The sequence below is a fragment of the Physella acuta genome, unplaced genomic scaffold, assembly GCF_028476545.2.
Source record: "Physella acuta isolate Inbredline_101_S28 unplaced genomic scaffold, ASM2847654v3 ptg000079l, whole genome shotgun sequence".
Taxonomy (NCBI): Eukaryota; Metazoa; Mollusca; class Gastropoda; family Physidae; genus Physella; species Physella acuta.
The window spans coordinates 3,150,928-3,176,579 of record NW_026731599.1 but is presented as its reverse complement, the minus strand read 5'-3'; the positions used below and the strand labels follow the sequence as shown (position 1 = coordinate 3,176,579).

General features: G+C 40.7%; 1 protein-coding gene across 4 annotated transcripts in view; it reads left to right on the top strand.

The window, feature by feature from the left end:
* LOC131956409 (rho GTPase-activating protein 21) overlaps positions 1-25,652 on the top strand; it is a 55,060-nt gene that overhangs the window by 5,258 nt on the left and 24,150 nt on the right. For all 4 annotated transcript variants that reach the window (XM_059320851.1, XM_059320859.1, XM_059320841.1 and 1 more), the window contains exon 2: positions 819-865. In XM_059320851.1, the coding sequence (XP_059176834.1) occupies positions 854-865 (12 nt within the window). In that variant the 5' untranslated portion in view covers positions 819-853. The remainder of the gene's footprint in view (positions 1-818; positions 866-25,652) is intronic.

Genomic DNA, 25,652 nt, shown 5'->3' with positions numbered 1-25,652 from the left:
GAAGTACAAAATAAGAAAACAATGCCTTCACCATTAGTTTTAAATCATATGTTTATACATTAATTGTAGGGAGAAGGGAAGAATGATAGAGAATTATAGATTTAGCATCTATATTTATAAGCCAAGATATTGTTCCAAAGATACTATATCATAGATCAATCTGAAGATAATGTACCATTAAAAAGTAGGACCAATGTAAAGATTTAAAAAATAATTGACGACAAAGAGCAGCTTAATCAATTAGTTGTTTATAAACCCAGGATATTCTTTGAGTTGTATTACTACTTTCTAATGTTCCATTTGCCATCATGCTCTCTCCTCCCCCAGTGGCACATAGAGCTTCTCAATACTTGACCAGTATGATTTTCTAACAAACTAATTAAAGTGGGCAATAAATAAATTGTGTTGATTTAGTAGCTGCTGTTGGTGATTAAACACCACATTTTGCAGCCTTTGTTTCTCAACACCAGCTTGTAATCTGCCTTTTAGTTTGAAATGTTCATGATTTTTTTTTTAATGAGTAGGCCTAATTAGTGAGCTACTGTTCTGTATCATTTGGTGAATCAACTTGTTTTACTTGAGTTAAGGTTAAGTCATTTAAAGTTTATTGGTGAGAATAATTTAATATTTTTTTATCTTATTCTCAATAGACCTGTATGTGACTTGCCTTTGGGCTGGCATTTCTTTTAGAAGACCCCTGCTAGCTTACTCTTTTAAAAAATGGTATAGTAGCTGTATCCTCAGTTCTGAAAGTAGATGTTATCTATTGATGAAATAAGCTGTTATCCAGTGGTAAAATGGTAGATATTTATTTCCAGGTGCCATCATGGACGTTGCTGAATGACAACATGCTATGGAATCAAAGGTAAGTCAAAAGATGTGTTACATTTATGTCTTACTTCTTGTTGTTTATACTGTTTGTATTTGTTGGTGATTTCACTGTTGGTGGCTCCACCTAACGTTACATTGTTTGTACTTATTGATATAATTTTCACTGTTGGTGATTCCACCTAAATTCCATTATAACTTTCAATGTATAGACAAGTTTGTATACACTTTTGGTTCACTATATAAGCATAACAATCTTGTTGTTTATTTTTTGGTAACCATGAAAGGATCATCTAGGCATAAATGTTTTTTTTTATTGGAGTCAAGCCTAAGAAATGTAAATTTAAAATGTAGCATACAGGATTTAAAGTGGCTAAGACATTCTTAAATTATTTACTTGCCATTCCCCAGTAATAGAATCTACAGAGTATAATAGTGTATACATTGATTGTAATATTATTTAGTTGATCATCAATCAATATTTTTGGCAATTAAAAAATTTTCTATAAAAGTAAAAGCCATCTTTTTAAAAACTTAAACTCTGCTGTAAACTTGACAATAATATTAACATCATGAAATGAAAATATGTTATACTAAGAAAATACCGTATGAACTTTAAGGCCCACATATGATAATAGCATACTGACAATACTTGCATGCTCTGATGGTTTGTGACTTAACACCAGTAGCGTAGCGAGGGGGGGGGGGGCGGGGGACATATGTTCCCTGGCGCCGACCTTAGGGGGCGCCAAAATGGGTTGGAAAAATAAATTGAAAGGTTGAGGGGCGTGCAAATCGAAAGTTTGAGGGGGGGGGTGCAAATCGAAAGTTTGAGGGGAGGGGGTGCAAATCGAAAAGTTTGTCCCCGGGCGCCGGGAAGGGTCGCTACGCCTCTGCTTAACGCAAAGTCAAATTTTAAACCACCCCTTTTGCACTAGCTCTTGAATAACAAATGTGTGGAATTTTTGAAAGCTCTGCAGTTGTTTTGTAAGTGTGATAGCTGTCATGTTAAAAAAGTATGGGTAGCCACTGTGTGTAGAAAGTCTGGTAGCCACTGTGTGTAGAAAGTCTGGTAGCCACTGTGTGTAGAAAGTCTGGTAGCCACTGTATGTAGAAAGTCTGGTAGCCACTGTGTGTAGAAAGTCTGGTAGCCACTGTGTGTAGAAAGTCTGGTAGCCACTGTGTGTAGAAAGTCTGGTAGCCACTGTGTGTAGAAAGTCTGGTAGCCACTGTGTGTAGAAAGTCTGGTAGCCACTGTGTGTAGAAAGTCTGGTAGCCACTGTGTGTAGAAAGTCTGGTAGCCATTGTGTGTAGAAAGTCTGGTAGCCACTGTGTGTAGAAAGTCTGGTAGCCACTGTGTGTAGAAAGTCTGGTAGCCACTGTGTGTAGAAAGTCTGGTAGCCACTGTGTGTAGAAAGTCTGGTAGCCACTGTGTGTAGAACGTCTGGTAGCCACTGTGTGTAGAAAGTCTGGTAGCCAGTGTGTGTAGAACGTCTGTTAGCCACTGTGTGTAGAAAGTCTGGTAGCCACTGTGTGTAGAAAGTCTGGTAGCCACTGTGTGTAGAAAGTCTGGTAGCCACTGTGTGTAGAAAGTCTGGTAGCCACTGTGTGTAGAAAGTCTGGTAGCCAGTGTGTGTAGAAAGTCTGGTAGCCACTGTGTGTAGAAAGTCTGGTAGCCACTGTGTGTAGAAAGTCTGGTAGCCAGTGTGTGTAGAACGTCTGGTAGCCACTGTGTGTAGAAAGTCTGGTAGCCACTGTGTGTAGAACGTCTGTTAGCCACTGTGTGTAGAAAGTCTGGTAGCCACTGTGTGTAGAAAGTCTGGTAGCCACTGTGTGTAGAAAGTCTGGTAGCCACTGTGTGTAGAAAGTCTGGTAGCCACTGTGTGTAGAAAGTCTGGTAGCCAGTGTGTGTAGAAAGTCTGGTAGCCACTGTGTGTAGAAAGTCTGGTAGCCACTGTGTGTAGAAAGTCTGGTAGCCACTGTGTGTAGAAAGTCTGGTAGCCACTGTGTGTAGAAAGTCTGGTAGCCACTGTGTGTAGAAAGTCTGGTAGCCACTGTGTGTAGAAAGTCTGGTAGCCACTGTGTGTAGAAAGTCTGGTAGCCACTGTGTGTAGAAAGTCTGGTAGCCACTGTGTGTAGAAAGTCTGGTAGCGAGTGCCATAAAGCTGTGGCGTGCAAGCCTGGCGTGTAGGTACGAGTACCAGCTACTGTGGTGGAGGGGAGATACACGCCGTCACAGTAGATATTAGAATCTCGGCTTGCTATCGGTGGCTAGGCAGCAAGCAAGGAAAGGTAAAGTTTATTTCTACTACTAGTTTTTGTTTACTTGTAGTTTCTCTACATTTCCTTGTAGCTATTTTATAGCCTTAATTGTCTAATGTATCAATATGTTTAAAAAATATCTTCTCTGATCATTTGATGCCGACACATTAGTAGAATTATTGTATAGGATATTAAACACATTTGTCAGATCGCTTAGCCAGGCCTGCTTATCTAGAGGTAGACACAGAACACACCCCACGTACACTGTGGTGTATGTGACCGTGAAGTATCTTTACTGAAGAACTGACCCAACGCTTTAGTCTAAGTCATCGCCCGACCACACATGTTGCAAGGTTGGAACTCAGGGGTCATGACATGACATCGATCTTACACTCATCGACCTTTTTTCTAATGACCTAACCTGTTATCGTTCATCTCAAATTACCTTACTTTTTATCGTACTTTTCAAATGTCAAGCTATTGTCCTACACTCCAAATGACCTAACCTTATAATATACTTTTCAAATAATCTAACGTGTCCTAGTACATTTTAAATGACTTAGCGTGCACCATCTTACGCTTTTACACTTGAAATACTATAGCATCGTTCTATAACATACACTTGAAGTGGCTTGCTTCAAGCGAACATTTAATGTAGCTTATGACGTACATCTTCCAGCCCTTAGCACATGACGTACATCACCCAGCCAGTAGCACATGATGTACATCACCCAGCCAGTAGCACATGACGTACATGACCCAGCCAGTAGCACATGACGTACATGACCCAGCCAGTAGCACATGACCCAGCCAGTAGTACATGACCCAGCCAGTAGCACATGACGTACATGACCCAGCCAGTAGCACATGACGTACATGACCCAGCCAGTAGCACATGACGTACATGACCCAGCCAGTAGCACATGACCCAGCCAGTAGTACATGACCCAGCCAGTAGCACATGACCCAGCCAGTAGTACATGACCCAGCCAGTAGCACATGTCGTACATCACCCAGCCAGTAGCACATGACGTACATGACCCAGCCAGTAGCACATGACGTACATGACCCAGCCAGTAGCACATGACCCAGCCAGTAGCACATGACGTACATCACCCAGCCCTTAGCACATGACCTACATCTTCCAGCCAGTAGCACATGACGTACATGACCCAGCCAGTAACACATGACGTACATGACCCAGCCAGTAGCACATGACGTACATCTTCCAGCCAGTAGCACATGACGTACATCACCCAGCCAGTAGCACATGACGTACATGACCCAGCCAGTAGCACATGACGTACATGACCCAGCCAGTAGCACATGACGTACATCACCCAGCCAGTAGCACATGACGTACATGACCCAGCCAGTAGCACATGACGTACATCACCCAGCCAGTAGCACATGACGTACATCTTCCAGCCAGTAGCACATGACGTACATCTTCCAGCCAGTAGCACATGACGTACATCACCCAGCCAGTAGCACATGACGTACATGACCCAGCCAGTAGCACATGACGTACATCACCCAGCCAGTAGCACATGACGTACATCACCCAGCCCTTAGCACATGACGTACATCTTCCAGCCAGTAGCACATGACGTACATGACCCAGCCAGTAGCACATGACGTACATGACCCAGCCAGTAGCACATGACGTACATGACCGAGCCAGTAGCACATGACGTACATGACCCAGCCAGTAGCACATGACGTACATCACCCAGCCCTTAGCACATGACGTACATCTTCCAGCCAGTAGCACATGACGTACATCACCCAGCCATTAGCACATGACGTACATGACCCAGCCAGTAGCACATGACGTACATGACCCAGCCAGTAGCACATGACCCAGCCAGTAGTACATGACCCAGCCAGTAGCACATGACCCAGCCAGTAGTACATGACCCAGCCAGTAGCACATGTCGTACATCACCCAGCCAGTAGCACATGACGTACATGACCCAGCCAGTAGCACATGACGTACATGACCCAGCCAGTAGCACATGACCCAGCCAGTAGCACATGACGTACATCACCCAGCCCTTAGCACATGACCTACATCTTCCAGCCAGTAGCACATGACGTACATGACCCAGCCAGTAACACATGACGTACATGACCCAGCCAGTAGCACATGACGTACATCTTCCAGCCAGTAGCACATGACGTACATCACCCAGCCAGTAGCACATGACGTACATGACCCAGCCAGTAGCACATGACGTACATGACCCAGCCAGTAGCACATGACGTACATCACCCAGCCAGTAGCACATGACGTACATGACCCAGCCAGTAGCACATGACGTACATCACCCAGCCAGTAGCACATGACGTACATCTTCCAGCCAGTAGCACATGACGTACATCTTCCAGCCAGTAGCACATGACGTACATCACCCAGCCAGTAGCACATGACGTACATGACCCAGCCAGTAGCACATGACGTACATCACCCAGCCAGTAGCACATGACGTACATCACCCAGCCCTTAGCACATGACGTACATCTTCCAGCCAGTAGCACATGACGTACATGACCCAGCCAGTAGCACATGACGTACATGACCCAGCCAGTAGCACATGACGTACATGACCGAGCCAGTAGCACATGACGTACATGACCCAGCCAGTAGCACATGACGTACATCACCCAGCCCTTAGCACATGACGTACATCTTCCAGCCAGTAGCACATGACGTACATCACCCAGCCATTAGCACATGACGTACATGACCCAGCCAGTAGCACATGACGTACATGACCCAGCCAGTAGCACATGACGTACATCAGCCAGTAGCACATGATGTACACCATCCCAAATGTGCCTACACTGTGCGTGTGCCCCGTGAACTAAACGGTGCTCATACTTTTGGTGCGCGCGTGTTGCTAATCTTCCTTAATCTCAATGTATCACGATAGCATGGGTTTATCAGTTATAGGGAGTTGCCGTTTTCACGCTTCTATCTAAAAAAATGTAGTCTGGTAGGTTGGATGGGTGCTGGAATAAGTATAAGCTGGACGGTTGCAGGTAGTAAAAAAAAACGGGCAGTGTTTGTATCCTTACGAATTAAAGACAATTAGGCCTGCAGGTAATAACCTTTAATTGTGGGGATATTAATATATTACTAACACTGCCTGTATTTTATTACTGTTTGCATAAGTCTCACTGCAGCTACCATTTTTAAATTTATGGTAACAGTTGTAAGCTGCATGGTTTTTGGTTTAAGGTGGTGTATAATTGCCGACACTCATCGTGCTTCCACACTTCTTTACCCCACTTATCCACACACATGGTGCTAGCCTTCCCACAAGTTTTACCCAACTCATCCACCACACACGGTGCTACCCTTCCCACAAGTTTTACCCAACTCATCCACCACACATGGGGCTACCCTTCCCACAAGTTTTACCCCACTCATCCATCACACACGGTGCTACCCTTCCCATAAGTTTTACCCCACTCATCCACCACACACGGTGCTACCCTTCCCACAAGTTTTACCCAACTCATCCACCACACACGGTGCTACCCTTCCCACAAGTTTTACCCCACTCATCCACCACACATGGTGCTACCCTTCCCATAAGTTTTACCCGACTGATCAAGGTCTTGTTTTGCTCGATTAGAAACACTTGTCTAATTGCTTTACTAATACACCGGGAGTGACCTCCCATAAACTTTCTCGAATATTCTTATATATAACACTATCTATATGAAACAGTAATCAAGATTTAGGCTTTTGAAAAACTAAAAGTAGAATAAGTTCCACTTCCGGTTATCGGAAATCGCTGATACAGAACTACAAATTTGATATAATACTTATATATGAAATTCCATCAACCTAGCTGCAACGGTATTCAAGTTATCGTGTTCACAGACACACATACACATACGGGCAGAACAGCAAAGTCCAGTTTTTCTGACTGGATTACGCATAGAACACTGAAATTTTGATAAATATGCATTTATAATTTTTGCCCGATTAAAATAAGTCACATATCCTCCGTATATGATGAAGTACTGAGGGGTAAAACGATTAAAAACTGTCAAAATTTCATGTGATTTTTGTGCACGATTACAATACTGGGAGCCGTTAGAAAACAAGCTGCAAGCGCCTCCTTGCAGTCCCCTCTCTTTCTCACTATCACTACCACCCCACCCCCACATTGTCTGGTGAGCTGTGGTCACGCTGTTAACATTTTACAATCATAGAGACGGGTTTGGTGATGGCTATTAGGGGCAGATAATTTAGTTTGAAACGATTTTAAGCTTAGAGGAGGTAACTAAGAGGAGGCTGCTTTCACGTGGGGGGAGGGGGGGGGGGGGTTAGTGTTTTTAAGCAAATATTTTCAGTGGCAGCATTGGTACTGTCGAATTCACAAATTATAAATTACTGAAAAGTAGAAAAAAAAAAAAAAAACTAAATAGCGGCGTATGATACGCAGCGTGTCGGCTCGTATCAATTAAAAATGTACGTCTCTTTGGTCCGTGGACGTATCAAAAAAAGATACCTGAAAGCAGCGAGTTTCTCTTTCGTGCTTTTATCGTCCAACAGTTGTGGGTGGAAACTTGCGAAATGTCACCTGTTTCTACCGACTTGATAGGTCAATATTAAAATATTAAAAGCATCAAATGCAGCCCATCTTTAGTAAATTTATTTCGACCACACATGGAACATTCGAGACTATTTAGGAAGTGTCCAATTTTATTAATGCGATTGGAATATCCTAATTTAAAACATAGTTTAAATAAAACGCCTGTACACATGCAGCTGAAAACAAGAAAAGGGAGGTAACGAGGTGGCGACCACCAGACTTAACGCTGTTCACCAATGGACACCAGCGAGTTGACGAGATTCCTTCCGTAATGTTGTTGACATGGAATAAAAATGTGCTTTTTTAGATTTAGGACCATAAAACTAATAAAAGATAAAATTTTATTAAAAACTTAAGCCTAAAATTAATTCAGAAATGTAATATTTTTAGAATCAATGCTATACAAGTTGCAGATCCAGAGAACTTGAAAATAATTTGTTGAGTTTAAGGCTACATTTCTATTTATTTTCATCAAGCCTAAGTTATAACCCGATGTTTCACTTTCGTAAGACAAACATTGATTGGCTGTAAAGGAGCTCCGTGATCGATTTCTGACAGCCCCACTTTATAGTTATTTTGTTTACAAAACTTTGCAGATCAAGTTTTTAAATAACTATGCTAATTTAAACACCATGACCTATTTTTTCTATTTTTGGCTTACAATGTGTACAATAAAATTTATGGCGGCCATTGTTTATGTCGCCATTACACGTGAAAACCAAATTGTTTTTGCTTTTTTTTTTAATTTTTAATTAGTTACCGAAAATATTAAAAACATCAAATACATCCAATCATTAGTAAAGTCCGAAAAAAACCAGACAGACAGGATTTTATAACCATATTAATTGTAACTACACCGTGCAAGATTTTTAAATGAATTTATACACCTCTCAAATACCGATGAGACTTTCCTCGCTGGTGTCCATTCAGTTTACGCGTCCTAAAGCCGAAGTGGACGCTAACAGACAATGCTCGCCTAGAGAGGCTTAGAGATTGTTACGTCAATCTTGTCTACGCTTTAAACAAAGTCGATTACATTTTCTTTCTTATTGTACTTTTCAAGCATCTATTATAGTTTCTTTCTTAGCCCCCCCCCCCCCCCCCCCCCCAACATATCTGAAAGAAAACCTGTTTCATTTTTTAGCTATTTGTTTTTTGTTCTTTTTCGGTTATAAATTGTTCCCATTAACAGTGACTTGACGAGTTACTTGGGCTCTAGATGATCATCGTCTAGATTGACGTGTAACGTTGGTCTCTAGATGATCATCGTCTAGATTGTAACGTTGGTCTCTAGATGATCATCGTCTAGATTGACGTGTAACGTTGGTCTCTAGATGATCATCGTCTAGATTGACGTGTAACGTTGGTCTCTAGATGATCATCGTCTAGATTGTAACGTTGGTCTCTAGATGATCATCGTCTAGATTGTAACGTTGGTCTCTAGATGATCATCGTCTAGATTGACGTGTAACGTTGGTCTCTAGATGATCATCGTCTAGATTGTAACGTTGGTCTCTAGATGATCATCGTCTAGATTGTAACGTTGGTCTCTAGATGATCATCGTCTAGATTGACTTGTAACGTTGGGCTCTAGATGATCATCGTCTAGATTGTAACGTTGGTCTCTAGATGATCATCGTCTAGATTGTAACGTTGGGCTCTAGATGATCATCGTCTAGATTGTAACGTTGGTCTCTAGATGATCATCGTCTAGATTGTAACGTTGGTCTCTAGATGATCATCGTCTAGATTGACGTGTAACGTTGGTCTCTAGATGATCATTGTCTAGATTGTAACGTTGGTCTCTAGATGATCATCGTCTAGATTGTAACGTTGGTCTCTAGATGATCATCGTCTAGATTGTAACGTTGGTCTCTAGATGATCATCGTCTAGATTGACGTGTAACGTTGGTCTCTAGATGATCATCGTCTAGATTGACGTGTAACGTTGGTCTCTAGATGATCATCGTCTAGATTGTAACGTTGGTCTCTAGATGATCATCGTCTAGATTGTAACGTTGGTCTCTAGATGATCATCGTCTAGATTGACGTGTAACGTTGGTCTCTAGATGATCATCGTCTAGATTGTAACGTTGGTCTCTAGATGATCATCGTCTAGATTGTAACGTTGGTCTCTAGATGATCATCGTCTAGATTGACTTGTAACGTTGGGCTCTAGATGATCATCGTCTAGATTGTAACGTTGGTCTCTAGATGATCATCGTCTAGATTGTAACGTTGGGCTCTAGATGATCATCGTCTAGATTGTAACGTTGGTCTCTAGATGATCATCGTCTAGATTGTAACGTTGGTCTCTAGATGATCATCGTCTAGATTGACGTGTAACGTTGGTCTCTAGATGATCATTGTCTAGATTGTAACGTTGGTCTCTAGATGATCATCGTCTAGATTGTAACGTTGGTCTCTAGATGATCATCGTCTAGATTGTAACGTTGGTCTCTAGATGATCATCGTCTAGATTGACGTGTAACGTTGGTCTCTAGATGATCATCGTCTAGATTGACGTGTAACGTTGGCCTCTAGATGATCATCGTCTAGATTGACGTGTAACGTTGGTCTCTAGATGATCATCGTCTAGATTGACGTGTAACGTTGGGCTCTAGATGATCATCGTCCAGATTGACGTGTAACGTTGGTCTCTAGATGATCATCGTCTAGATTGACGTGTAACGTTGGTCTCTAGATGATCATCGTCTAGATTGACGTGTAACGTTGGTCTCTAGATGATCATCGTCTAGATTGACGTGTAACGTTGGTCTCTAGATGATCATCGTCTAGATTGACGTGTAACGTTGGTCTCTAGATGATCATCGTCTAGATTGACGTGTAACGTTGGGCTCTAGATGATCATCGTCTAGATTGACGTGTAACGTTGGTCTCTAGATGATCATCGTCTAGATTGACGTGTAACGTTGGTCTCTAGATGATCATCGTCTAGATTGACGTGTAACGTTGGTCTCTAGATGATCATTGTCTAGATTGACGTGTAACGTTGGTCTCTAGATGATCATCGTCTAGATTGACGTGTAACGTTGGTCTCTAGATGATCATTGTCTAGATTGACGTGTAACGTTGGTCTCTAGATGATCATTGTCTAGATTGACGTGTAACGTTGGTCTCTAGATGATCATTGTCTAGATTGACGTGTAACGTTGGTCTCTAGATGATCATCGTCTAGATTGACGTGTAACGTTGGTCTCTAGATGATCATTGTCTAGATTGACGTGTAACGTTGGTCTCTAGATGATCATCGTCTAGATTGACGTGTAACGTTGGCCTCTAGATGATCATCGTCTAGATTGACGTGTAACGTTGGTCTCTAGATGATCATTGTCTAGATTGACGTGTAACGTTGGTCTCTAGATGATCATTGTCTAGATTGACGTGTAACGTTGGTCTCTAGATGATCATTGTCTAGATTGACGTGTAACGTTGGTCTCTAGATGATCATCGTCTAGATTGACGTGTAACGTTGGTCTCTAGATGATCATCGTCTAGATTGTAACGTTGGTCTCTAGATGATCATCGTCTAGATTGACGTGTAACGTTGGGCTCTAGATGATCATCGTCTAGATTGTAACGTTGGTCTCTAGATGATCATCGTCTAGATTGTAACGTTGGGCTCTAGATGATCATCGTCTAGATTGTAACGTTGGTCTCTAGATGATCATCGTCTAGATTGTAACGTTGGTCTCTAGATGATCATCGTCTAGATTGACGTGTAACGTTGGGCTCTAGATGATCATCGTCTAGATTGTAACGTTGGTCTCTAGATGATCATCGTCTAGATTGACGTGTAACGTTGGTCTCTAGATGATCATCGTCTAGATTGACGTGTAACGTTGGGCTCTAGATGATCATCGTCTAGATTGACGTGTAACGTTGGTCTCTAGATGATCATCGTCTAGATTGACGTGTAACGTTGGTCTCTAGATGATCATCGTCTAGATTGTAACGTTGGTCTCTAGATGATCATCGTCTAGATTGTAACGTTGGTCTCTAGATGATCATCGTCTAGATTGACGTGTAACGTTGGTCTCTAGATGATCATCGTCTAGATTGACGTGTAACGTTGGGCTCTAGATGATCATCGTCTAGATTGTAACGTTGGTCTCTAGATGATCATCGTCTAGATTGACGTGTAACGTTGGTCTCTAGATGATCATCGTCTAGATTGACGTGTAACGTTGGTCTCTAGATGATCATCGTCTAGATTGACGTGTAACGTTGGTCTCTAGATGATCATCGTCTAGATTGACGTGTAACGTTGGTCTCTAGATGATCATCGTCTAGATTGACGTGTAACGTTGGTCTCTAGATGATCATCGTCTAGATTGACGTGTAACGTTGGTCTCTAGATGATCATCGTCTAGATTGACGTGTAACGTTGGTCTCTAGATGATCATCGTCTAGATTGACGTGTAACGTTGGTCTCTAGATGATCATTGTCTAGATTGACGTGTAACGTTGGTCTCTAGATGATCATCGTCTAGATTGACGTGTAACGTTGGTCTCTAGATGATCATTGTCTAGATTGACGTGTAACGTTGGTCTCTAGATGATCATCGTCTAGATTGACGTGTAACGTTGGTCTCTAGATGATCATTGTCTAGATTGACGTGTAACGTTGGCCTCTAGATGATCATCGTCTAGATTGACGTGTAACGTTGGTCTCTAGATGATCATTGTCTAGATTGACGTGTAACGTTGGTCTCTAGATGATCATTGTCTAGATTGACGTGTAACGTTGGTCTCTAGATGATCATTGTCTAGATTGACGTGTAACGTTGGTCTCTAGATGATCATCGTCTAGATTGACGTGTAACGTTGGTCTCTAGATGATCATTGTCTAGATTGACGTGTAACGTTGGTCTCTAGATGATCATCGTCTAGATTGACGTGTAACGTTGGTCTCTAGATGATCATTGTCTAGATTGACGTGTAACGTTGGTCTCTAGATGATCATCGTCTAGATTGACGTGTAACGTTGGTCTCTAGATGATCATCGTCTAGATTGACGTGTAACGTTGGTCTCTAGATGATCATCGTCTAGATTGTAACGTTGGTCTCTAGATGATCATCGTCTAGATCAGGGGTCTCCAAACTACGGCCCGCGGGCCAGATGCGGCCCGTTAGGTCCTCTCATCCGGCCCGCGGAGATCTTTTTGTCCATGGAATAAACGTTTGTTGGTGATGGCTGAGGAACTTTGCCCAGAAAAATCAAAGACATGCCTGGAAGAAACTGGCCCCCGAACTAAAATTTGATAGTTGATGCGGCCCTCGGACTGAAAAGTTTGGAGACCCCTGGTCTAGATTGACGTGTAACGTTGGTCTCTAGATGATCATCGTCTAGATTGACGTGTAACGTTGGGCTCTAGATGATCATCGTCTAGATTGTAACGTTGGTCTCTAGATGATCATCGTCTAGATTGACGTGTAACGTTGGTCTCTAGATGATCATCGTCTAGATTGACGTGTAACGTTGGTCTCTAGATGATCATCGTCTAGATTGACGTGTAACGTTGGGCTCTAGATGATCATCGTCCAGATTGACGTGTAACGTTGGTCTCTAGATGATCATCGTCTAGATTGACGTGTAACGTTGGTCTCTAGATGATCATCGTCTAGATTGACGTGTAACGTTGGTCTCTAGATGATCATCGTCTAGATTGACGTGTAACGTTGGTCTCTAGATGATCATCGTCTAGATTGACGTGTAACGTTGGTCTCTAGATGATCATCGTCTAGATTGACGTGTAACGTTGGTCTCTAGATGATCATTGTCTAGATTGACGTGTAACGTTGGCCTCTAGATGATCATCGTCTAGATTGACGTGTAACGTTGGTCTCTAGATGATCATTGTCTAGATTGACGTGTAACGTTGGTCTCTAGATGATCATTGTCTAGATTGACGTGTAACGTTGGTCTCTAGATGATCATTGTCTAGATTGACGTGTAACGTTGGTCTCTAGATGATCATCGTCTAGATTGACGTGTAACGTTGGTCTCTAGATGATCATTGTCTAGATTGACGTGTAACGTTGGTCTCTAGATGATCATCGTCTAGATTGACGTGTAACGTTGGTCTCTAGATGATCATTGTCTAGATTGACGTGTAACGTTGGTCTCTAGATGATCATCGTCTAGATTGACGTGTAACGTTGGTCTCTAGATGATCATCGTCTAGATTGACGTGTAACGTTGGTCTCTAGATGATCATCGTCTAGATTGTAACGTTGGTCTCTAGATGATCATCGTCTAGATTGTAACGTTGGTCTCTAGATGATCATCGTCTAGATTGTAACGTTGGGCTCTAGATGATCATCGTCTAGATTGACGTGTAACGTTGGTCTCTAGATGATCATCGTCTAGATTGTAACGTTGGTCTCTAGATGATCATCGTCTAGATTGTAACGTTGGTCTCTAGATGATCATCGTCTAGATTGACGTGTAACGTTGTCTCTAGATGATCATCGTCTAGGGGTCTCCAAACTTTTCAGTCCGAGGGCCACATTAACTATCAAATATCAGTTCGGGGGCCAGAGTTTGTTCCAAGCTTCTCTTCTGGGTGGCGGAGCCCCCCCCCCCCCCCGAAGAACGCCTACCGCACAGCCCCCCCCCCCAACGAAATATAATTTATATTGAAATATATACAAAATTTAAGTGGCCCCCCTCCCTCGAGAAAAACTCTAAAAAAATTCTGTCGGGGGCAGACAACACACACGAGGTCCAAGTTTGTTCTCAAATTGTTCTTCACGTATTTCATTCTTGAAAATGTTTGTTCACACAGGTATGTTCCAAAATTTAAAAGGTACTTAAATGCAAAAGTTTTAATATTAGAAAAGTCTGCCTTGGGCAAAAATTTATAAAAACCCACCCGCCCTTCTTTGAACTTGTCTCTTATTGCTTGCAATTCAATGACCTCCAGCTGCAGTTCACATTTGTTACAAGTGGGTTTTGAAACAGTCTCACTTCTTTTGCCTTTGAATCCAAGTGCGAAAACCGCTACTGAAACTGCAGTTGGAGGTCTTTGATGATCTTGCATTTAAATGACGTGGGGAACTCTGCTGTTGCTTCTCATTCGCTTGTCCGACCAAGCTTTTCTTTACGCCACGCATTGTACTGTCCTCAATCAACAGTCAGGCAACCGAGGTTAGTCCAGTCTTCATCCACACCTCTAATGAAGGCAGACAGTTGAGAGGTGGAACAGCTGTCCAGCGACTCATCCATTGCAATTAAAAAATAGCGAAGCTTGCTTGCATTTTTCGCCAATTGATTCACGATGTTTTCACTCATGTCCACAACACGGCGGGCTACGGTATTTGCACACAAAACTACATTTACAAATTGTTTTGACTTTTCTGGGCAAAGTTTCTCAGTCACCCCCAACAAAAAAAAAAATTTCCGTGGTCAAAAAGATGTCGACGGGCCGTAGTTTGGAGAGCCATGGTCTAGATTGACGTGTAACGTTGGGCTCTATCATCGTGTAGCTTCTAATGAGCTGAGCCTTCTGAAAGCTGCCCCTGCTGTAGGAGGTAGGAGAGGATTAGCCAGGAGGGTAATCAGGAGCTTGTCTAATAAACAAGGTCTTTAACCATGATAAGTAATTAGCCTTTGGATTAACATGAGCGGCTCCTGGCTAACTTATCTGACTTCCCCTGTGTATAGCCTAGACTGGCCTGATCTAGTTTATTTATCTACGTGTTTCTATCTTCACATAGATCACATGCATTCATATATATTTATGAATACAAATGTCTACACACACATACACAAACTGCTAGAGCGTAGTTCTTGCACCTTCTATTATAGAACACAGTAAATGTTCGTTCGACGGTTGTGTAGTGGGGCAAGCTTGCATCTGGAGCCGCTACACTTGAACTCAATGTTTTGTGATTTGAAAGCCGCCCACTAACTTATTTTATCGAAACAAGTAACGTAGCGTTATTTAGTACCGGTACCATTGTCTGAAATAGAGCTTTTTTTGGGGAGGGGGGGGGGGGGGGGAGGGGGGTGGGACTACAATAGCTGTAGACTGCTACTTTTTTTTTTCAGACGTCTTACAAATTAAAATTGTTTTAGTCTCTGGGAAAATTGCCAGAAAGCCCCTTTAATAATACTATTGTGATGACTAACATTCCTGTCATTAACGACACATCTGGCCTTTGACCCCAGCGACCTGACCCGGAACATAGCCTTACGCGTATATACACTTGTAACCTGTCACTAGATTTCTGAATCCTTGGTACACTTGAAATCTCAGGACTTAACGATCCGACCCCAACATATTGTACTGAATCATTTGTATACTTGACATCTGGGGACCCCAACATATTGTACTGAATCATTTGTATACTTGACATCTGGGGACCCCAACATATTGTACTGAATCATTTGTATACTTGACATCTGGGGACCCCAACATATTGTACTGAATCATTTGTATACTTGACATCTGGGGACCCCAACATATTGTACTGAATCATTTGTATACTTGACATCTGGGGACCCCAACATATTGTACTGAATCATTTGTATACTTGACATCTGGGGACCCCAACATATTGTACTGAATCATTTGTATACTTGACATCTGGGGACCCCAACATATTGTACTGAATCATTTGTATACTTGACATCTGGGGACCCCAACATATTGTACTGAATCATTTGTATACTTGACATCTGGGGAACCCAACATATTGTACTGAATCATTTGTATACTTGACATCTGGGGACCCCAACATATTGTGCTGAATCATTTGTATACTTGTTATCTGGGGTCCCAAGATCTTTGAAATTAATCTGCTGTTACTTTGCACGTTTGTATGGAATGATGATATTACGATCACGTTTTGAATGGGTGTTCGATATACATGACAAGCGTGTCACTTTTTCTTCACACACGGCGCCACCTTCTGAATGTATGCGGTCATTTATAGAGAAAACAATTGAAGCCCCCACCCTTTCCTGTCAGAATAGTAATTCAGTCACCTCGGATATATCAAAATGTGTCTATTTTTAGATTCCTCGTTACATGGGAAGTAGGTCATGATTAAGGAAAGGTATTTCTACACAAGGGTTATTGTTGTGACTGGATATTCCTGGACATACTGCGCGTCTAATATAGAGAGAATTGTGTGGATGGATGTTTGTGTGTGTGTGTGTATAAATATCCTTATAATATTTCTAATTTATTACATCTCCCTTGTATATCTTTTGTATAAATATAAAAATAACTATATATATATATATATATATATATATATATATATATATATATATATATATATATATATATATAAACTATATCCTATGTATATAGAGCAGGACGACATGAGTATTATTCTATAATGAGTGTTGGCAATGATGTGAATGTTTTTCTGCATGGTTGCACGTCGCTCCTGTATTTTCCTCTGCAAGTGGTGCAGGGTGTGTGTATCCCCCAACTGATTGAAAGCGTCAATCTGAGTCACTGAGTGTGTAGGTAGCGGCGTGCTGCGTGTTTGATCTGTGCTACAAGACACCTCGGCAGTTGCCGTGCCGTGCGTTGTTTATCTGTGTGGATAGCAGCGAGTGCCGTAGCGAGAGTCTTGGAGCATGTAGTGTTGGAGTCGTCTTGGCGCTCAACAAGTGGCTCATGTAGCCGTCCAGTCGGCTAGGGGCAAGTAAGAATATTTTCATTCTTCAGTCTTAGACGGGGCTAGATCTACACCCGAGCGTTGACTTGCGATGTCTTTTATCTGACAAGCAGTGATACAACTTTCTCCGTCCATCAACTTTGCTAACTGCTGTAATGGAGACTGCTTGTATGAGCGATAACATCAATCCATGCCCCCATCCATTGACTTGACTACTTCACACGTCAAACATTCACTTTCTGGTCTAAAGCAGGTGGTAGAAACATATTATTTGCTCTTAACTCGCTACGATACTCGTATCAAAGAACCGGCAACTTTGGTATTGAACAGACCACATAAACCACCGACTGACCAAACCATCAACAAAACCACCGACTGACCAAACCATCAACAAAACCACCGACTGAACAAACCATCAACAAAACCACCGACTGACCAAACCATCAACAAAACCACCGACTGAACAAACCATCAACTAAACCAACGACTGACCAAACCATCAACTAAACCAACGACTGACCAAACCATCAACTAAACCAACGACTGACCAAACCATCAACTAAACCACCGACTGACCAAACCATCAACTAAACCAACGACTGACCAAACCATCAACTAAACCACCGACTGACCAAACCATCAACTAAACCAACGACTGACCAAATCATCAACTTAACCACCAACTGACCAAACCATCAGCTAATTCACTGACTGACCAAATTACATCACCGTAGTTTACCTCTTTTATATATACATTGCTAAAAGCGAGAAGTTTGTCTATTAATTTTTTTTTCTGTTCCTTTATATGTGAGCATCTACACTATGTGTAGAACTGTAAATTACGTACGTAAAATAAACCGGGAGTGATCTCCCCTAAACTTTCTCGAATATTTTTATATAAAATAACAGGGGATGGGAACTCGGGCTATAGACATGATTTTTAAACCATTTTTAATTTCTTAAACTTTTTAAAATAGAATAAAATCTCGTAGACAAAAGAATTGCACACCAAGTGAACGCTAAATAAAAAAGTGCATAATAGTGCGCAATATTATTAGTACTTTAAAAATTTACATTAGTTTTTTGAGAAATCGGAAGTAGCGTAAATTACTACTTCCGGTCAACGGAAATGACTCAAAATTTAACAGAAGGTAGAGAATTAGATCTTTTACTTACATATGAAATTTCGTTTATCTTTATGAAATAGTACTCAAGTTATGGGCTTTTGAAAATTTCAAAGTAGGAAAAGTACCACTTCCGGTTATCGGAAATCGCTCAAAAGTTGATACGGATCTACGATTTTTATAAAATACTTATATATGAAATTTCATCAACCTAGCTGTAACGGTACTCAAGTTATCGTGTTTACACACACACACTGACACACAGACAAACACACAGACATACGGACAAAATTGCAAAATTATGTTTTTCCGTATCAGTGAGATGTAAAACGTCGAGATTTGTAAGAATCTCGATTTTTTTTTTTGCACGATTACAAGACTTTCTCTATACTTCGTATATACAAGAAAGTAAAAATTAAAAACTTTCACCGGCTCAGTGACGTGACTTGATTTATTTAGTTATTTTGATAAAAGGCCGTGTTGCCCATTCAAAAGTTTAACGCATTATAAAGTTAAATGCACAGTGCGAAATTACAGCACACGTGATTGGGTCTAATTCATTAATATTAGTTTGACGTTAGCTTTAATAATTTATTCATTTATTATTCAAATGAGGTACGAGCTCAGAAAATATTATAGAAATAAATCGATTTTTTTTTAAAAACAAAAAAAGCTGTAAGCTGGCGTGTGACTTCTTGTTAGATGTGAATGATAGTTGCCTATAGTGACTTGGCGGGACACCGGGGACGTGAAGTAGAGTTCGGCAGGTGAAGTAGAGTTCACTTGTGATCTAAGCAAATGAAGTGATGGTGTGGTCAGACCCATGCTCAGCCTAAATCGGTGTTTTTAAAAGACAAAAACATTTGTCGAGGTGGGACGTCTTTTTGAATGTGTGGGCTGGCTTTTTGTGACGATGTGTGACAGTAGGGAGGGGAGGGAAAAATAAAGATTGTCAAATAAACGTGGCGTCCTTTACGGATGGCCCCCGAAACCCACAGTTATCCAAGGATGACTGGTAGTCTAGTGATCTTCTATTCTGTTTTATTTCTGTTTTATCGTGGTCTGGTCCATTTTAACTTTTCTGTTTTATCGTCTTCTCTTCCATTTTATTTTTTCCGTATGGTAACATACGCTTTACACATGTGATACAGCAGCGTTAGCACCGTTCTGAATGTTGTGCTACTGTACAATGATCATGAGCCGTCATATTCTATTAGTGCCGTTTAACTATTACATGCGGGGTGTAACTGTAACTATGTTACAAAACGGGGGTGTAAGGATTACATATGGGATGTAATGACACCAAAGAATGGGGTGTAAAGATTACACGTGGGCTGGAATGTCACCTTGGTGGTACGCCATAATTTACTCACTCAGTGACGTCATCGCCACCTGAGAAGCGCAGGGATTGGAAGAAAAGGTTTTTATGCTGTAAAAATACCCCGAGCCACCGTACCCAGGTTTGATTGCTCGCGTGTTGCACTTCATATCTGCATTGTGTAGGCAACGGGAAACTGATGTCATATCTGCATTGTGTAGGCAACGGGAAACTGATGTCATATCTGCATTGTGTAGGCAACGGGAAACTGATGTCATATCTGCATTGTGTAGGCAACGGGAAACTGATGTCATATCTGCATTGTGTAGGCAACGGGAAACTGATGTCATATCTGCATTGTGTAGGCAACGGGAAACTGATGTCATATCTGCATTGTGTAGGCAACGGGAAACTGATGTCATATCTGCATTGTGTAGGCAACGGGAAACTGATGTCATATCTGCATTGTGTAGGCAACGGGAAACTGATGTCATATCTGCAGTGGATATGGTTTGTTAGGTGAAACCAGAAATATCACGCTACATATCCGACTAAACTTTAGAGTCGCACCTCATCCCGAAATTATCCCAGTAGTGGCAAAGAAAACCCAAATTGGGGTCGCCGCAAAGGATCGAGGATATTAATCCTCGGTCTATTATCCTACGGTTAATCTCCTTGATATGGTGCCTACAATAAAAATGATCCCCTACGTGAATCAAATACTTTACTATTATTAATTTATATACTTTTACTGTTGTTTTTTATGGGAAAACCCACCGTAAATGTATGTTTGAATATTGTGTGCTGTCCTACTGACGTTGTTGTCAGGTTGTTGTCGATGTTGTTGGTTTGCTCAGCACTTTGCTTGTTTTGAACACACTTATATAGAAGACCATCTAAAAAGATGTGGCATAGAAAGTATAATTTTTCAGACAAACCCTAAGTCGATGAGATAATGCACTTTGATTGCTAGCTTATCCACTGAAAATTTCAGAACTTAAAATGTCGAATCATGTGTTACATTTTTCAATCTTCAAGATGATAACTTGATTTGATCGTCTTGTGATCAGTGAAGCGAAGATTGTACTTATACACAGCAGTGCTAGTTAATATAGTTGATGTATAGATCTAGTGATCTATCACAGGAATAGCATTGAACATATTTAAATCTCTTGTAAGTCTAGTTCTCATTGTTTATTTATTAGCCTTCTGGGTGGGGAGCATTCTGCTCTGGTAGGGATCGCTCTACTCAGGTAGGGATCGCTCTACTCTGGTAGGGATCGCTCTACTCAGGGATGGATCGTTCTATTCAGGAAGAGATCGTTCTACTCTGGTTGGGATCGCTCTTTTCTAGTTGGGATCGTTCTACTCTAGTTGGGATCGTTCTACTCTAGTTGGGATCGTTCTACTCTGGTTGGGATCGCTCTATTCTAGTTGGGATCGTTCTACTCTAGTTGGGATTGCTCTACTCTGGTTGGGATCGTTCTACTCTGGTTGGGATCGCTCTATTCTGGTTGGGATCGTTCTACTCTAGTTGGGATTGCTCTACTCTGGTTGGGATCGTTCTACTCTGGTTGGGATCGCTCTATTCTGGTTGGGATCGTTCTACTCTAGTTGGGATTGCTCTATTCTAGTTGGGATCGTTCTACTCTAGTTGGGATTGCTCTACTCTGGTTGGGATCGTTCTACTCTGGTTGGGATCGCTCTATTCTGGTTGGGATCGTTCTACTCAAGAAGGGATCGTTCTACTCTAGTTGGGATCGTTCTACTCAAGAAGGGATCGTTCTATTCTGGTTGGGATCGTTCTACTCAAGAAGGGATCGTTCTATTCTGGTTGGGATCGTTCTACTCAAGAAAGGATCGTTCTACTCTAGTTGGGATCGTTCTACTCAAGAAGGGATCGTTCTATTCTGGTTGGGATCGCTCTATTCTGGTTGGGATCGTTCTACTCTAGTTGGGATTGCTCTACTCTGGTTGGGATCGCTCTATTCTGGTTGGGATCGTTCTACTTAGGAACGATCGTTCTACTCTAGTTGGGATCGTTTTACTCTGGTTGGGATCGGTCTTAGGAAGGGATCGGTCTACTCTGGTTGGGATCGCTCTATTCTGGTAGGGATCGTTCTACTCTAGTTGGGATCGTTCTACTCTGGTTGGGATCGGTCTTAGGTAGGGATCGCTCTACTCTGGTAGGGATCGGTCTACTCAGGTTGGGATCGCTCTATTCTGGTAGGGATCGTTCTACTCTAGTTGGGATCGTTCTACTCTAGTTGGGATCGTTCTACTCTGGTTGGGATCGGTCTTAGGTAGGGATCGTTCTACTCTGGTTGGGATCGTTCTACTCTGGTTGGGATCGTTCTACTCTGGTTGGGATCGTTCTACTCTGGTTGGGATCGGTCTTAGGTAGGGATCGTTCTACTCTGGTTGGGATCGTTCTACTCTGGTTGGGATCGTTCTACTCTGGTTGGGATCGGTCTTAGGTAGGGATCGTTCTACTCTGGTTGGGATCGTTCTACTCTGGTTGGGATCGGTCTTAGGTAGGGATCGTTCTACTCTGGTTGGGATCGTTCTACTCTGGTTGGGATCGTTCTACTCTAGTAGGGATCGTTCTACTCTGGTTGGGATCGTTCTCAAGCTCATCCATCACGAGAGCGGCACGTGGGCAAGCACTTTGCTTTGACATTTGGCTGCCACCTGCAACCTTTGACGACTGCTGTGAGTAGAACCAAAAATACCTCTGTACCCAGGTACCCACAGGCACCCACCGCCCGGGTGCAGGTCCTGCTACATTGTTCTACGCATTGTTTCTATTTTTAGCATCCGCATCGGCAGACTTGTGCTTCGTTTTGCTAAACTTCACATTATCCAAGGAGAACACTACAGATCTATAACAACACTGGGTACGCGTTATTGGATCAAAATGTTGTACCTAAACTTTATATTCTAAGTTCGGCTTAAAGCCTCGAATAAAATGTTATTTAATTTTAAGTGCCAATTACTTCGTCCTTCTTATATATATATATATATATATATATATATATATATATATATATATATATATATATATATGTATATCTATACTATAAGGCTGTTTAATCAATAACAGTTTAGAAGCCACTCATAAATGTCCTCTATGTTTACTTCTATCGTTCTGTTTGCGGACAAGCTGGGGGTTTTATAGTTGTTCATTAAATTGAATCAGGCGCGTCCCCCTGCGCCCGTGCAGGGTTCAATTTGGCGCCCTGAGTTATCCTGTTAGCGCTATGGTGCATACTTTTGTTTTAAAGTGTGCGATAAGCTGTAGGTAAAAAGGGTTACTATAGTCGTTCACCAAATCGAAACCAGGGTGCTATTTGGCGCCCTGGGCTAAACTGTGAGCACTATGCGTTTATGTTTACATTTAAGCTGTGTTTATGTTATGCGTTATAGTTTGCGTTTTCGTTTGTGTTTGCCTTTGCGTTTTTGTTTGCCTTGTGTTTGTGTTTTCTTTTGTGTTTATGTTTAGTTGTGTTCTGTTCAATAGTTGGTACATTAAAAAAGATTCACCGTGGTGGAGCACGGGTATGCAGCTAATATATATATATATATATATATATATATATATATATATATATATATATATATATATATATATATATATATATATATATATATATATATATATATATATATATATATATATATATATATATATATATATATATATATATATATATATATATATATATATATATATATATATATATATATATATATATATATATATATATATATATATATATATATATAAACATACATAATGTGGAGAAGTGCTTTCCGATTGTTGGACTGTTTCCCTTTAAAAGCACCTACAATCGCACATGTAGTACTAAGGTATGATTTCTAACTCCAACTTGCTCTAGACAACCGTGTATACACTTATGGTTTATTTTTAGAATTCTTTCCTCACGATCTGTACTCACACGGGCGAGGTTTGGGGAAAACATCAGAGACATGAATAGTTCATGTAGAGCTGGCTCTCCTGGCAGCGGCGGAACTATGGAACACATGCACGCGTCTGCGCACACACATATGCACACACCACTATAAAACTCATATTTAATACAATATATTGTTTTACTTTAAATATTCAAACAGTATAAGATTCCTGCAAGTCATTACAAAATTCTATATTACACATTAGCTAGCCCTTAGACTTGCAGTGACAAATTGGAAAAATATGAAATGTTAGAATATAATTCTTTTACGACCAACGTTTTTAATAGTATTGCTATTGATGAAGAAAGTTTGTGCGTCGGTACATGTACTGTAAGGCTCCATAGTTTATAAACGGTCAGATATCTATGTAATACTTGTATGTCGGTATGTGTAAGGCTCCACAGGTTATAAACGGTCAAATATCTATGTAATACTTGTATGTCGGTATGTGTAAGGTTCCATATGGTTGCAAACGGTCAAATATCTATGTAATACTATTGTAATACTATTGTATGCTATTGTAATACTATTGTAATACTATTGTATGCTATTGTCGGGGTGGCCTACACTACATGTCCAAATGTACATTTTCAGTTCAGATGTTCATTTGACACCACACATTTAAATCTAGTAAAATTCGTTCATTTGACACCACACATTTAAATCTAGTAAAATTTGTTCATTTGACACCACACATTTAAATCTAGTAAAATTCGTTCATTTGACACCACCCATTTAAATCTAGTAAAATTCGTTCATTTGACACCACACATTTAAATCTAGTAAAATTCGTTCATTTGACACCACACATTTAAATTTAGTAAAATTCGTTCATTTGACACCACACATTTAAATTTAGTAAAATTCGTTCATTTGACACCACACATTTAAATCTAGTAAAATTCGTTCATTTGACACCACACATTTAAATCTAGTAAAATTTGTTCATTTGACACCACACATTTAAATCTAGTAAAATTCGTTCATTTGACACCACCCATTTAAATCTAGTAAAATTCGTTCATTTGACACCACCCATTTAAATCTAGTAAAATTCGTTCATTTGACACCACACATTTAAATCTAGTAAAATTTGTTCATTTGACACCACCCATTTAAATCTAGTAAAATTCTTTCATTTGACACCACACATTTAAATCTAGTAAAATTCGTTCATTTGACACCACCCATTTAAATCTAGTAAAATTCGTTCATTTGACACCACACATTTAAATCTAGTAAAATTTGTTCATTTGACACCACCCATTTAAATCTAGTAAAATTCTTTCATTTGACACCACACATTTAAATCTAGTAAAATTCGTTCATTTGACACCACCCATTTAAATCTAGTAAAATTCGTTCATTTGACACCACACATTTAAATCTAGTAAAATTTGTTCATTTGACACCACCCATTTAAATCTAGTAAAATTCTTTCATTTGACACCACACATTTAAATCTAGTAAAATTCGTTCATTTGACACCACCCATTTAAATCTAGTAAAATTCGTTCATTTGACACCACACATTTGAATTTAGTAAAATTCGTTCATTTGAATTGACTGTTACTTACATTTGTAACGAATGTTCAGGTTCTTAGTTGCCTCGTCCAGCTATTTGCAACCAGTTTTGTTTTTTTTAATCAGGCGACTTCAGTCCGTGTAATTCCAAGAAATCTTGCAGACGACAGTGTTTGACTGTACTAGAAGACATTTGTTTTTTCCAAGAAATCTTGCCGACGACAGTACGTATGTTTGGCTGTAACAGAAGACATTTGTTTTTTCCAAGAAATCTTGCCGACGACAGCACGTGTGTTTGGCTGTAACAGAAGACATTTGTTTTTTCCAAGAAATCTTGCCGACGAC